This window comes from Salvelinus namaycush, chromosome 3 (genome assembly GCF_016432855.1).
Source record: "Salvelinus namaycush isolate Seneca chromosome 3, SaNama_1.0, whole genome shotgun sequence".
Lineage (NCBI taxonomy): Eukaryota > Metazoa > Chordata > Actinopteri > Salmoniformes > Salmonidae > Salvelinus > Salvelinus namaycush.
Genome location: NC_052309.1, coordinates 71,025,810 through 71,041,032, shown reverse-complemented (window position 1 = coordinate 71,041,032; position 15,223 = coordinate 71,025,810). Strand labels below are relative to the sequence as shown.

General features: G+C 45.2%; 1 protein-coding gene across 1 annotated transcript in view; it reads right to left on the bottom strand.

Annotated features, from left to right (window-relative positions):
* LOC120044015 (myoferlin-like) overlaps positions 1-15,223 on the bottom strand; it is a 59,962-nt gene that overhangs the window by 32,321 nt on the left and 12,418 nt on the right. Inside the window, exons 8-21 of the mRNA XM_038988609.1 lie at positions 15,161-15,223; positions 12,180-12,230; positions 11,762-11,792; positions 11,525-11,640; positions 9,912-10,038; positions 9,416-9,519; positions 9,228-9,296; positions 9,081-9,124; positions 8,801-8,887; positions 4,533-4,653; positions 1,927-2,040; positions 1,302-1,479; positions 248-372; positions 33-142 (exon numbers count right to left, since the gene is read on the bottom strand). Of these exons, the coding sequence (XP_038844537.1) occupies positions 33-142; positions 248-372; positions 1,302-1,479; positions 1,927-2,040; positions 4,533-4,653; positions 8,801-8,887; positions 9,081-9,124; positions 9,228-9,296; positions 9,416-9,519; positions 9,912-10,038; positions 11,525-11,640; positions 11,762-11,792; positions 12,180-12,230; positions 15,161-15,223 (1,340 nt within the window). The remainder of the gene's footprint in view (positions 1-32; positions 143-247; positions 373-1,301; positions 1,480-1,926; positions 2,041-4,532; positions 4,654-8,800; positions 8,888-9,080; positions 9,125-9,227; positions 9,297-9,415; positions 9,520-9,911; positions 10,039-11,524; positions 11,641-11,761; positions 11,793-12,179; positions 12,231-15,160) is intronic.

The following is a 15,223-nucleotide window of genomic DNA, read 5'->3' as shown; positions in this document are numbered from 1 at the left end:
ATAAGCTGAGATACGATCGATGAATGTCTTACTTGCTCAGATCCTCAATCATGTGGTTGATGAGTTTGAGCCAGATCTCAGCCAAGCGCGCCTCTGAGGCTTTGGCAAGGATGGCTGTTCTCAAAGAAGTGAGGTTGGATTCCTGGAAGAAATGACAACAAAATAATAAAGTTGCAACAACTGAGAATTATCCCATGATTGGTTGATTTATTATTTGATTGGTCGATTTGTTGAAAGTGTTTCTCACCAGTCTATCTGCGATGTAGAGGATGATGTTGACTGAATCCAATCGGTGGCTAATGTCTTCCCAGAAGGATGTGAGGATGACAACAGGTTTGGTGTCAGCCCAGGGCAGGTAATAGTAGTGGTTACCTACAGGAGAAACAGAACTAAGTCATATTCAGTTCAAGCTGCAGAGTGGTATATACCTGTACAACTTGACAATTTAGTCCTGCTGTATGGGGATGTCTCTACTGCACTGGGAACAGCAATGCACTTTTGATAGGCATTAGAAGTATTCGGAAAGCATTGATTAAATAGTTTTTTTCCCTCATCAATCTACACACAATACCCCATAATGACAAAGCAAAAACAGGTTTCTGAATGTCCTTGAGTGCCCCAACCAGAGCACGACTTGAACCCGATCGAACATCTCTGAAGAGACCTGAAAATAGCTGTGCAGCAACACTCCCCATCCAACCTGACAGAGCTTGAGAGGATCTGCAGAGAAAATTGGGAGAAACTCCCCAAATACAGCTAAGCCAACCTTGTAGCGTCATACCCAAGAAGACACAAGGCTGTAATCGCTGACAAAGGTGCTTCAACAAAGTACTGAGTAAAGGGTCTGAATACTTATGTAAATGTGATATTTCCGTTTTTTATTTTTTTTATAAATTAGCAAACATTTCTAAAAACCTGTTTTCGCTTTGTCATTATGGGGTACTGTTTGTAGATTGCTGAGGAATTTGCTTTATTTCATCCATTTTAGAATAAGGCTGTAACGTAACAAAATGTGGAAAAAGTCAAAGGGTTTCAATACCTTCCGAAGGCACTGTATGTTTTCCTGTTTTCATATGCATGACTGTGTATAGTTCGTCTGCCTTGTGCCTTTAGAATTGATAGATAAACAAACACATGCTCCCAAAGCATGGGTGCTAAAAAAAGCTTTATTTTGTAAACATTCAGATATCAGGTCTAATCAAGGTCTAATGTGTTGGCACTGGGCTGGAACAATAGCTAGCACACCAGGAGGGTACCCATCAGGATTGAAGAACACTGGTGTATAGTCTAGGTTTTCTCACCGTCAAACACAGCACAGCTGTATTGGGTTGTGGATGCCAGCGGCATGCAGGTGGAGTCCAGCTTGTTGCCGTAGTTACCGATGCTGACCTCGAACTGGATTGGCTCACCGGGCTCCTGGAGCATGCAGGAGCTGTGGAACACAGCACACAGCGAGAACTTCCTCCTCCGCTGGTACTTCTGAAAGCACAAACAAGAGGTCAGGGGTGCTTTATTCCATTGTACATTCATTAAAGGTGTGTTATTGTGGGACTAAAACAAAATTGGATATGGAAACACTGGTCTACACACATTAAATCTGGTTGGAGGGTAAACTTTTCCCTTCTAGCTTTCTCTATCCATTTATCATCAGTTCTTTCGTACCAAGGTTGGGGTCAATTCGAATTGAAGGAAGTCAATTCCGGAAGTAATTTGAATTACTTTTGAAGTAAATAGCTTCCACCTTACAGTTTATTGAGAAGTCATGGGAAATATATGCCCTTTTTTAAATGATTGAACTGGAATTTCAAATTACTTCTTGAATTGACTGACTTCAATTGGAATTGACACCAACCCTGTTTCAGACCTTTATTAATACATGAAGCAACAATATCCCAGCTATGACAGGGTCCCACCCTCTCTGTGTACCTGGGCCATCAGGATGTCATCACTGGAGATGTTGTCCAGCTTCCTGTCAGCTTTGCCCTCCAGCTGAGTGGAGAGCTCGATGAGGACTCTGCCCCTGTAGGCCACCCCTTCACCCTGGTAGGTAGGTAGGTAGACAGACAGACAGACAGACAGACAGACAGACAGACAGACAGACAGACAGACAGACAGACAGACAGACAGACAGACAGACAGACAGACAGACAGACAGACAGACAGACAGACAGACGAAACACAGTGATACTGTAATCGTGTTGCTACACAAGACGTTCCTATCAACACAGGAAATTACTTGAGAAAAAAAAAATGTGAAGGAAAAATTCAGCTTAATGACAATTGTGTTAGACAACTGTACTGTGTGCTTTAAAGCTATTATCCAAGTTGAGCTAGCACCGGACAATCTGGATTTGAGGAAGGGGAGTATGAAACGTGGCAATCCCACGTGTTATACATTGAAGAGGGGGGGACACCTGTATGCTTTATAGAATAGATAAGCTTGCCAAGAAACTCATCAGAAAAGAGAATAATGATCTAAACCAGATGTTCCTTGCCTATATAAGCTAAAATGTATTTTTGTCTAAGAGAGACCAATGCTGAATACGTCCAGAAAAGGTCTCCCCTGCACAGGTAACTATTGTAACGCCTGTCGTCGGAAGGAGTGGACCAAAGCGCAGCGTGAAAAGTGTTCATGATTTTATTTATTATCAAAAAACACTTGAACAAAGTAACAAAACGAAAGCGAACAGTTCTGTCAGGTAACAGAGACTAAACAGAAAATAACTACCCACAAACACAAAATATGATTCCCAATCAGAGACAACGATAGACAGCTGCCTCTGATTGGGAACCACACTCGGCAAAAAACAAAGAAATAGAAAACATAGAAATAAAGAAACTAGAATGCCCACCCTAGTCACACCCTGGCCTAACCAAAATAGGCCAGGGCGTGACAACTATTGAATAAACCCTGGGTGAATGCTTAATAGTTTTCTTGACTACAAGAGCTAATTTTCTACAACAATTTACATTCTGATTCTTAAAACTTCTTATGGCTGCAATCCCGTTAACAGGATGATATGACAACAGCCAGTGAAAGTGCAGGGCGCCAAATTCAAACAACAGAAATCTCATAATTAAAATTCCTCAAACATACATGTATGTTAAACCATTTTAAAGGTAATCTTGTTGTTAATCCCACCAAAGTGTCCAATTTCAAATAGGCTTTTCAGCGAAAGCACCACAAACGATTATGTTAGGTCACCACCAACTCCCAGAAAAATTCCGCCATTTTTCCAGCCAAAGAGAGGAGTCACAAAAAGCACAAATAGAGATAAAATTAATCACTAACCTTTGATGATATTCATCAGATGACACTCATAGGACTTCATGTTACACAATACATATATGTCTTGTTCGAGTAAGTTCATATTTATATCCAAAAACCTCAGTTTACATTGGCGCCATGTTCAGAAATGCCTCCAAAATATCCAGAGAAATTGCAGAGAGCCACGTCAAATAACAGAAATACTCATCATAAACTTTGATGAAAGATACATGTTTTACATAGAATTAAAGATAAACTTGTTCTTAATGCAACCGCTGTGTCAGATTTCAAAAAGCTTTACGGCAAAACACAATATTCAATAATCTGAAAACAGCGTTCAGCCACAAAAGAAAGCCATACAGTTACCCGCCAAATTGTGCAGTCAACAAAACTCATAAAAAGCATTATAAATCTTCACTTACCTTTGCTGATCTTCGTCGGAATGCACTCCCAGGACTCCCACTTCCACAAGAAATGTTTGTTTTGTTCGGTAATGTCCATCATTTATGTCCAAATAGCTATTTTTGTAGCGTGTTTGGTAAACAAATCCAACGTCAGGAAGCGCGTTACCTAAAAGCTGACGAAATGTCCAAAAGTTCCGTAACAGTCAGTAGAAACATGTCAAACGATGTATTGAATCAATCTTTAGAATGTTTTTAACATAAATCTTGAATAACATTCCAACCGGAGAATTACATTGACTTCAGATGAGCGATGGAACAGAGCTCCCTCTCATGTGAACGCGCATGGTCAAAGAATGGTCAGGTCATGGCAGACCTGACTAATTCCCCTCTCATTCGGCCCCCCTTTACAGTAGAGGCATCAGACAAGGTTCTACAGACTGTTGACATCTAGTGGAAGCCGTAGGAAGTGCAAACTCATCCATATCTTGCTGTGATTTCAATAGGATCTTGAATGAAAATCGACCAGCCTCAGAATTTCCACTTTGTTTGGATTTTTTCTCAGGTTTTTGCCTGCCATATGAGTTCTGTTATACTCACAGACATAATTCAAACAGTTTTAGAAACTTCAGAGTGTTTTCTATCCAATACTATGACTGAGGAGCAGACCATTTACTCTGGGCACCTCTGTGCACCTTTCATCCAAGCTACTCAATACTACCCCTGCAGCCATAAGAAGTTAATAATTGCATGTTTCTGTGAGAGAGATGTGCATGTTAGATATGCAAATATTTACAATAAGAAATAACAAAACATCCTGCCAGAGCTGAAGCACTTGTCCTCAACCCCAGGTATGGTCTTACCTTGCCAAAGTTGAGTTCCTCGTACGGGTCTGGGAGGCCAGTGAACTCCCTGGGACTGCCGTACAGGTTTAGGTAGCAAGGCCCAAACGCTGGGAGGAAACCCACCTCTGCCTCCCCACTGCTCACTGAAATAAAAAGGCAGGTTCTCTTTGTGAAATGGTTTGCTACAGATATTTTTGAATTAATGTAATATTTACTCCAGTCCATTGCCAAGTACAGTGTAATTAGCCTGGCGACCAGACTGAGCGATAGTGTTAACAAAACAAATCAAATCTTATTGGTCGTGTATACATATTTTGCAGAAGTTATCGAAGATGTAGTGAAATGCTTATGTTTCAAGCTCCAACAGTACAGTAATATCTAACAATACAAAACAATACAGACTGTAACGGTAATTCTCCTCCTCTTCGTCTGAAGAGGAGGAGTAGGGATTGGACCAAAGCGCAGCGTGGAATGTGGACATAATGATGTTTATTAAAGTAAAGACGAAACACGAAAACACTTCAACAAACTACAAAACAAATAAACGATGTAGACAGACCTGGACTTGAGAACTTACAATATACGAAGAACGCACGAACAGGAACAGACTACATACACGAACGACAAAACGAAACAGTCCCATGTGGTGCAACATACACAGACACGGAAGACACAAACACCCACAAAAACCACGTGAATCACAGGCTGCCTAAGTATGATTCTCAATCAGGGACAACGATTGACAGCTGTCTCTGATTGAGAATCATACCCGGCCGAACACAAACAACCCAACATAGAAAATAACACCTCGACAACCCACCCCAACTCACGCCCTGACCAACTAAATAAACACAAGAAAAGGGAAAAACAGGTCAGGAACGTGACATAACCCCCCCCTTAAGGTGCGAACTCCGGGCGCACCAGCTTAAAGTCTAGGGGAGGGTCTGGGTGGGCGTCTGTCCACGGTGGCGGCTCTGGCGCTGGTCGTGGTCCCCACCCCACCATAGTCAAACCCCGCTTCCTTGGCCTCCTCCCAATGACCACCCTCCATGTCAATCCCACTCTACCAAAGGGCAGCACCGGACTGAGGGGCAGCACCGGACTGAGGGGCAGCACCGGACTGAGGGGCAGCACCGGAATGAGGGGCAGCACCGGACTGAGGGGCAGCACCGGATTGAGGGGCGGATCCTGGCTGGCTGGCTCTGGCGGATCCTGGCTGGCTGGCTCTGGCGGATCCTGGCTGGCTGGCTCTGGCGGATCCTGGCTGGCTGGCTCTGGCGGTTCCTGGCTGGCTGGCTCTGGCAGCTCCTGACTGGCTGGCTCTGGCAGCTCCTGACTGGCTGGCTCTGGCAGCTCCTGCTGGTCATGGCTGGCTGACGGCTCTGGCTGGTCATGGCTGGCTGACGGCTCTGGCTGATCCTGTCTGGCGGACGGCTCTGGCTGATCCTGTCTGGCGGAAGGCTCTGGCTGATCCTGTCTGGCGGAAGGCTCTGGCTGCTCCTGTCTGGCGGAAGGCTCTGGCTGCTCCTGTCTGGCGGAAGGCTCTAGCGGCTCCTGTCTGGCGGAAGGCTCTAGCGGCTCCTGTCTGGCGGACGGCTCTGAAGGCTCATGGCAGACGGGCGGCTTTGCAGGCTCAGTACAGACGGGCGGCTTTGAAGGCTCAGTACAGACGGGCAGTTCATGCGGCGCTTGGCAGACGGACAGTTCAGACGGCGTTGGGCAGACGGGCAGTTCAGGCGCCGTTGGGCAGGCGGGCAGTTCAGACGGCGTTGGGCAGACGGGCAGTTCAGGCGCCGCTGGGCAGACGGGCAGTTCAGGCGCCGCTGGGCAGACGGCAGACTCTGGCCGGCTGAGACGCACTGTAGGCCTGGTGCGTGGTGCCGGAACTGGAGGTACCGGGCTAAGGACACGCACCTTCAGGCTAGTGCGGGGAGAAGGAACAGGGCATACTGGACCCTGGAGACGCACATTAGGCCTAGTGCGTGGTGCCGGAACTGGTGGTACCGGGCTGGGGACACGCATCTCAGGGCTAGTGCGGGGAGGAGGAACAAGGCTCTGGAGACACACTGGAAGCCTGGTGCGTGGTGTTGGCACTGGTGGTACTGGGCTGGGGCGGGGAGGTGGCGCCGGATATACCGGACCATGCAGGCGTACTGGCTCCCTTGAGCACTGAGCCTGCCCAACCTTACCTGGTTGTATGCTCCCCGTAGCCCGACCAGTGCGGGGAGGTGGAATAATCCGCACTGGGCTATGTAGGCGAACCGGGGACACCATGCGTAAGGCTGGTGCCATGTAAGCCGGCCCGAGGAGACGCACTGGTGACCAGACGCGTTGAGCCGGCTTCATGGCACCTGGCTCAATACTCAATCTAGCCCGGCCGATACGAGGAGCTGGTATGTACCGCACCGGGCTATGCACACGTACAGGAGACACCATGCGCTCTACTGCGTAACACGGTGTCTGCCCGTACTCTCGCTCTCCACGGTAAGTACAGGGAGTAGGCGCAGGTCTCCTACCTGACTTCGCCACACTCCCTTTTAGCCCCCCCCCAAGAAATTTTTGGGGTTTCTTTTCGGGTTTCCAGCCACGTCTCCTTGCTGCCTCCTCATACCACCGCTCCTGGGCTTTAGCTGCCTCCCTCTCTTCAAAAGAGCGGCGATATTCCCCTGTCTGAGCCCAGGGTCCTTTTCCGTCCAATATTTCCTCCCAAGTCCACGAGTCCTGGTTTTTTGGCCGCTGCTGCTGGTTCCTCTCACGCTGCTTGATCCTTGTTTGGTGGGTGGTTCTGTAACGGTCATTCTCCTCCTCTTCGTCTGAAGAGGAGGAGTAGGGATTGGACCAAAGCGCAGCGTGGAATGTGGACATAATGATGTTTATTAAAGTAAAGACGAAACACGAAAACACTTCAACAAACTACAAAACAAATAAACGATGTAGACAGACCTGGACTTGAGAACTTACAATATACGAAGAACGCACGAACAGGAACAGACTACATACACGAACGACAAAACGAAACAGTCCCGTGTGGTGCAACATACACAGACACGGAAGACACAAACACCCACAAAAACCACGTGAATCACAGGCTGCCTAAGTATGATTCTCAATCAGGGACAACGATTGACAGCTGTCTCTGATTGAGAATCATACCCGGCCGAACACAAACAACCCAACATAGAAAATAACACCTCGACAACCCACCCCAACTCACGCCCTGACCAACTAAATAAACACAAGAAAAAGGAAAAACAGGTCAGGAACGTGACACAGACAAATACAAAACAATTTAAAGAAAGAAATTTAGAAATATCAGAATGAGTCTGGAATATAAATATACTGTATATACTGTATGTATGTATATAATGGTGTGTATAGACGGTATGGACAGTATATGAATAGACAACGTGTGTACAGCAGTAGTTATACAGGATGAGCCTTTGAAGTGGGTAAAATATATGAAGTGGGTAAAACAGTGTTCAAGTGACCAGTGTTCAATGACTATGTACATACAGTAGGCCAGCAGTCTCTAAGGTGCAGGCTAGAGTACAGAGTGGTAGCTGGCTAGTAACAGTGACTAAGTACAGGGCAGGCTACTGGGCAGAGGCCGGCTAGGAGTGACTATTTAACAATCTGATGGTCTGGAGATGGGGAAGCTGTTTTTTTTTTTTACATGGTAATACAACATGGTCTGGTGCCTATGCTACATCTGTAGTCAAACTTTAGTATTTGCAAATGCTGTCCCTGTTTGACAAAAGCAATAAAAATAAAGTTTTATTGTCACACACCAGAGAGGTGCAGTGAAATGTGTTGTTTTATAGGGTCAGCCATAGTAGTAAGGCACCCCTGGAGCAAATTAGGATTACATGCCTTGCTCAATGGCACATAGACAGATGTTTATACCTGGTCAGCTCGGGTATTCAACAAGGGACCTTTCGGTTACTGGCCCAAGACTCTAACCGCTAGGCTACCTGCCACCCTATAGGGAGGCCTCATACAAAAAGATGACGGTTCTTTACCTTCAGATGACAGATTGGTGCAATTTTCAGCAGGTGTATCTGTTTGAAGGGACAGATGCAATGTGGATGAGACAGGGAACACACACACACACAGACAGAGAGACAGAGAGAGACACAGAGAGAGAGAGAGAGACACAGAGAGAGAGAGAGAGAGAGAGAGAGAGAGAGAGAGAGAGAGACAGAGAGAGAGAGAGAGAGAGAGACAGAGAGAGAGAGAGAGAGAGAGAGAGAGAGAGAGAGAGAGAGAGAGAGAGAGAGAGAGAGAGCATACCTTCAATCTCACCACCAGATGAGGCTATTTTGGTCAGATTTAGAAATGTGGTTCCTATCACATCATTCCTGGTCAGACGATCCCTGTGTGAAAAGTTCAATATGTTTTTAATAAACGTTCATACGAGATCCATGTCTTCAAACTCAAAGTAGCAGCATTTAAAAGTGAAGGTATACATGAATGCGGATAGTGTAATACACAGTAAACCGTTATAAATATTGTTTGAAAATCCAAACATACATATCTGTCTTCCAGGGAGGATAACCAAAGTCTTACCAGTCGAATACAGTCAACTTGATGCTTTCACACATGGATGGGAACTAAAGAGGGAAATGAGAGCATGTTGTGTTTGTCTGGCTTCCATTCATATCATCCAATTGTGTTGTGGTGTACTACATGTAATACGAGAGAGCTAGTTCATACCTTGACCTGAAGGTTGATCAGCTGGTTCCACTCAGGATTGGCATTTTTCTCGATAATTTTGGTGCACAGCTGAAACCAAAACAATGTCATCATTAAGCAACATCAAACCAAAGATCTGAAAATATTTGCCTAACGACTTGCGTTTTGTCTTTCTCTTGCATTCTAGGAGTTCTGAGTGTTAGCTTTACCTTCTTGCCAGCGAAGCTGACCTCCAGAAATGGATCAACTAAGTTTTTCTTATCGCCTTCCCCTCCAAATACTTGTTTCACAGTCTGTACAAATGCATCATCCACTGTAAGATGGAATTAATGGATGTTAACATACACCAACATAAAAAATAACAGACGTTCAATCAACGTTTTGAAAGAATAGGCCCACTGATAACAATGTTGGATTACCGGTACTTGAAATTAATTTCCAGATTCAAAAATAACCCTTAATCACTTGGTGTTTGCAGATACGTGCAATCAATATAGTGTTGGCTGTTCATACTAACTTCTGCCATATTGCTTACATGTTTCCTTTACCTAGAAAAATGCATACCCAATGGGGTAGGGGGTAAGGGTAAAGTGGTAGGTGGAAGAAACAAGAGGTTTAGGGATAAGGACAGGGGCAAGAGGTTGTTTTTGGACTGGACTAAATGATACTTTGCTGCTGATGGAGGAAGAAGGAATATACACGTACTCTGAGGCATGTCCTCTGCACGGTACACCTTCAGGTTGAGAGTGACCAATCTGAGTGTTACCCCAGCCGGCACCAACAGATTACTCTCTATGTCATCTTGCTCCTCGTTCCGCTCTCTCTTCTCAGTCTGAACACACAGGAGAGGAGAGGGTAGAGAAGAGCCTTGATGAAAAATGGTGTGTTCTATGTAGTTGTATAACATATTGATATTGTACGCACATTCTACTAAACTCAGCAAAAAAAGAAACGTCCCTTTTTCAGGACCCTGTCTTTCAAAGATAATTCGTAAAAATCCAAATAACTTCACAGATATTCATTGTAAAGGGTTTAAACACTGTTCCCCATCATTGTTCAATGAACCATAAACAATTAACAACATGCACCTATGGAACAGTCGTTAAGACACTAACAGCTTACAGACGGTAGGCAATTAAAGTCACAGTTATGAAAACTTAGGACACTAAAGAGGCCTTTCTACTGACTCTGAAAAACACCAAAAGAAAGATGCCCGGGGTCCCTGCTCATCTGTGTGAATGTGCCTTAGGCATGCTGCAAGGAGGCATGAGGACTGCAGATGTGGCCAGGGCAATAAATTGCAATGTCCATACTGTGAGACGCCTAAGACAGCGCTAAAGGGAGACAGCTGATCATCCTCGCAGTGGCAGACCACGTGTAACAACACCTGCACAGGATCGGTACATCCGAACATCACACATGCGGGACAGGTACAGGATGGCAACAACAACTGCCTGAGTTACACTAGGAACGCACAATTCCTCCATCAGTGCTCAGACTGTCCGCAATAGGCTGAGTGAGGCTGGACTGAGGGCTTGTAGGCCTGTTGTAAGGCAGGTCCTCACCAAGCATCACCGGCAACAACGTCGCCAATGGGCACAAACCCACCGTCGCTAGACCAGACAGGACTGGCAAAAAGTGCTCTTCACTGACGAGTCGCGGTTTTGTCTCACCAGGGGTGATGGTCGGATTCGCGTTTATCGTCGAAGGACTAATCGTTACACCGAGGCCTGTACTCTGGAGCGGGATCGACTTGAAGGTGGAGGGTCCATTATGGTCTGGGGCGGTGTGTCACAGCATCATCGGACTGAGCTTGTTGTCATTGCAGGCAATCTCAATGCTGTCCGTTACGGCGAAGACATCCTCCTCCCTCACGTGGGACCCTTCCACGTGAGGGCTAGGGCCATTCCCCCCAGAAATGTCCGGGAACTTGCAGGTGTCTTAGTGGAAGAGTGGGGTAACATCTCACAGCAAGAACTGGCAAATCTGGTGCAGTCCATGAGGAGGAGATGCACTGCAGTACTTAATGCAGCTGGTGGCCACACCAGATACTGACACATTATTCCATTTCTGTTAGTCACATGTCTGTGGAACTTGTTCAGTTTATGTCTCAGTTGTTGAATCTTGTTATGTTCATACAAATATGTACACATGTTAAGTTTGCTGAAAATAAACACAGTTGACAGTGAGAGGACGTTTCTTTTTTTGCTGAGTTTATAAACTATATAATCAATATTACATTAAGTACAATGGTAGAGAATGTAGAGAAAGACAGGTGAGGTGTGAGGTGACATAGCATAGTGACACAGCAGTCGTACCGGTGGCTCGTCTCCTGTCCCCACGATGACCAGGCTAACCTTCAGGTAACCTTTGGCCCCCGAGCTAGAGTCACCAGAGTCACTCAGGAGAAGCCACTTCCTCATTATGGCGTGGGCTGTTGACCATAAGAATATACACATTCCAGACACAGAAACACAAAGGATGTCTTTGAAGATAATTGAAGATCAATATAATACTTCGTTTCCTGTATCACTCTTCTGTAAAGAGGAACTTACCAGGTTCGTCATATATGTACCCAACATCCAACTGTTAAAATAAAAATAAAGTCTGGTTACAGATACATCACACAACTGATTTTAACCAGATTTCAACCATTTTACTTTAATTTCAATAAAAATGCATGTTTAGTGACAACTCAATTAAATATCAAACAAATATGGATATTGAGGTTATTGCCTGGAAGGACGATTACAGTAATATACTCAATACTGTATAAATACAGTGTGGTAGTGTGCATTGTAGCCACACCATATTTGAACAAAGGATTCCTGTAATTTATCCAATGTTTTCTGTCATTGTTATGAAAGGCAAACATAATAGATTGGATGTAATTGATATATTGCTCTGTAAATAACTAAATGAAATGCGCTTTTTGTAAATTAGGATGTAAGGATATTTAAATGTCTATGTCACCTTGAACTCCCCCATTAGACTGTCTGCTCTGAGGGAGTAGGAATCATAGACCTGCGTGGAGAGAGAGAGAGAGAGAGAGAGAGCGAGAGAGCGAGAGAGAGAGAGAGAGCGAGAGAGCGAGAGAGAGAGAGAGGATTAGTGATGTTGAAACAATTCCAGCCCTTAGTCCTTAACTGCTTCATAGTTTACCACAATCAAGGAGTTTTAAAATGATTGATTTACACTGAGTGTTCAAAACATTAAGAACACCTGCTCTTTCCATGACATCAAATCAAAATCAAATCCAATGTATTTATAAAGTCCTTTTTACATCAGCAGATGTCACAAAGTGCTTATACAGAAACGCAGCCTAGAACCCCAAACAGCAAGCAATGCAGATGTAGAAGCATGGTGGCTAGGAATAACTCCCTAGAAAAGGCAGGAACCTAGGAAAAAAACTAGAGAGGAACCAGGCTGAGTGGTAGCCAGCCCTCTTCTGGCTATGTCGGGTGGAGATTATAATAGTACATGGCCATTAAGGGCAGATTGTTCTTCAAGATGTTCAAACGTTCATAGATGACCAGCAGGGTCAAATAATAATCACACTGGCTGTAGAGGGTGCAACAGGTCAGCACCTCAGGAGTAAATGTCAGTTGGCTTTTCATAGCCGAGCATTCAAAGGTGGGGGGGGGGGGGGGGGGGCACTGTGGCCCTGTCCAACAATACCCCCAGACAGTGCCAACCAGGCAGGATATAACCCCCACAAAGCACAGCCCACACACCACTAGAGGGATATCAACACACCACCAACTTACTACCCTGAGACAAGGCCAAGTATAGCCCACAAAATTCTCCTCCACCACACGAGCCCGAGGGGGCGCAAGACCAGCAAGAGGAGGATCACTTCAGTGACTCAACCCACTCAAGTCAAGTATAGCAAAATAAGCCTGGCGCAACATGATGCACCCGTAAGGACTTAAAGATCGAGACCAAGTCTGCGTCTCTCATATGGATAGGCAGACCTTTCCATAGAAATTGAGGTCTATAGGAGAAAGCCCTGCCTCCAGCTGTTTGTTTAGAAATTCTAGGGGCAATAAGGAGGTCTGCGTCTTGTGACCGTAGCGTACGTGTAGGTATGTATGGCAGGACCAAATCGGAGAGATAGGTAGAAGCAAGTCCATGTAATGCTTTGTAGGTTAGCAGTGAAACCTTGAAATCAGCCGTAGCTTTAATAGGAAGCCAGTGTAGAGAGGCTAGCACTGGACTAATATGATAAAAATTTTGGGATCTAGTCAAGATTCTAGCAGCCGGATTTAGCACTAACCGAACATTATTTAGTGATTTATCCAGGTAGCCGGAGAGTAGAGCACTGCAGTAGATTCATCTAGAAGTGACAAAAGCACGGATTAGCTTTTCTGCATAATTTTTGGACAAAATGTTTCAGATTATTGCAATGTTACGAAGATGGAAAAAAGCTGCCCTTGAAATATTCTTGATATGTTCGTCAAAAGAGAGTTCAGGGTCCTGAGTAACGCAAAGGTCCTTCACAGTTTTATTTGAGACGACTGTACAACCATAAAGATTAATTGTCAAATCAAACAGCAGATCTCTTTGTTTCTTTGCACCTAGAACTAGCATCTCTGTTTAGTTCGAGTTAAAATTAAAACATTTGCCGCCATCCACTTCCTTATGTCTGAAACACAGGCTTCCAGGGTAGGCAATTTTGGGGCTTCACCATGTTTCATCGAAATACGTGTCGTCCGCATAGCAGTGAAAGTTGACATTGTGTTTCCAAATAACATCACCAAAAGGTAGAATATATAGTGAAAACAATAGTGGTCCTAAAACGGAACCTTGAGGAACACCAAAACTTACAATTGATTTGTCAGAGGACAAACCATCCACAGAGACAAACTGATATCTTTCCGACAGATAAGATCTAAACCAGGCAAGAACTTGTCCGTGTAAACCAATTAGGGTGATCAATGGTGTCAAAAGCGTTGGTGTCAAAAGCGGCAATGGTGTCAAAAGCGGCACTAAGGTCTATGAGCATGAGGACAGATGCAGAGCCTTGGTCTGACGCAATTAAAAGGTAATTTACCACCTGCTCAGGTTGACGTGGCTCCCTCTTGACCTGCTCAGGTTTGCTTCCCTCGTGACTTCCTACAACTGCTCTGTGTCCAAATCCCTACCCCACCCGACCCCTACTAGCCGGGACTAGCTTGCTGCATGCACTCTTGACCAGTCATGGTGGCCGCCACTCAACGACTCCTGGGCTTGCTAGCCTTCTCACTCCCCAGAGTGTTATTCCCATCAAGGGCAGTATTCCTTTTGGGGGCAACCAACTTTAGCCCTTCGTGCAAGTTTTAAAACACTCATTCGACCAACATGGTATTCCATTGAAAGATGCACCAAGACCTGAAAAATAAGCCCACAGTCACGAAGGTAGCCTCAGAGCAAGATGATGCTAAAGCTACAGACCTAGCTCCAAAGAACTACCTGGCTAAAGACTTGGAAGATATTCACTGGCTCCTGGAAGAACTACCATAAGAGAACAACTACCATCTCTCTCTCTCTCCACTTCTATCTTTCCCTATGCTGGGCGGTCCAGATCACACCTTGGTCCATGACCAGGGCCTTTTCCTGCACTGGGAAGTCCAGTCAAACCTAGTCAACAACTGAGGGTTGGCCCTACCAGGAAGGGGGTTCAGCACAACCTTGGTACACGACCAGGGGCTGGGCCTTCCTTACACTACCTTCTCACCCCTTCCATTCCCTTTGGCTCATTTCGCCTCCTCTGTGCTAAATGCACCATCTGACACTCAATGTGCTGACACTCAAGTACTTCAACCAGGTTGAGTAGGTGACAAAGCTTATTCACCGAAGTGCAACTTGGTAAGTTCAACATTAGCGACCTCATTGTCAGAAAGTCTTTCTCACTCTTGTATAAGAACACACTGTATATAGACTATACCCAGTCTAAGAGGGAGTGTTGTACTTACCCGAAAACTGATACAGTCATCTAAAAGCTCTGAAGGCAGCATGTTGACATTGAAGAAAAAGAT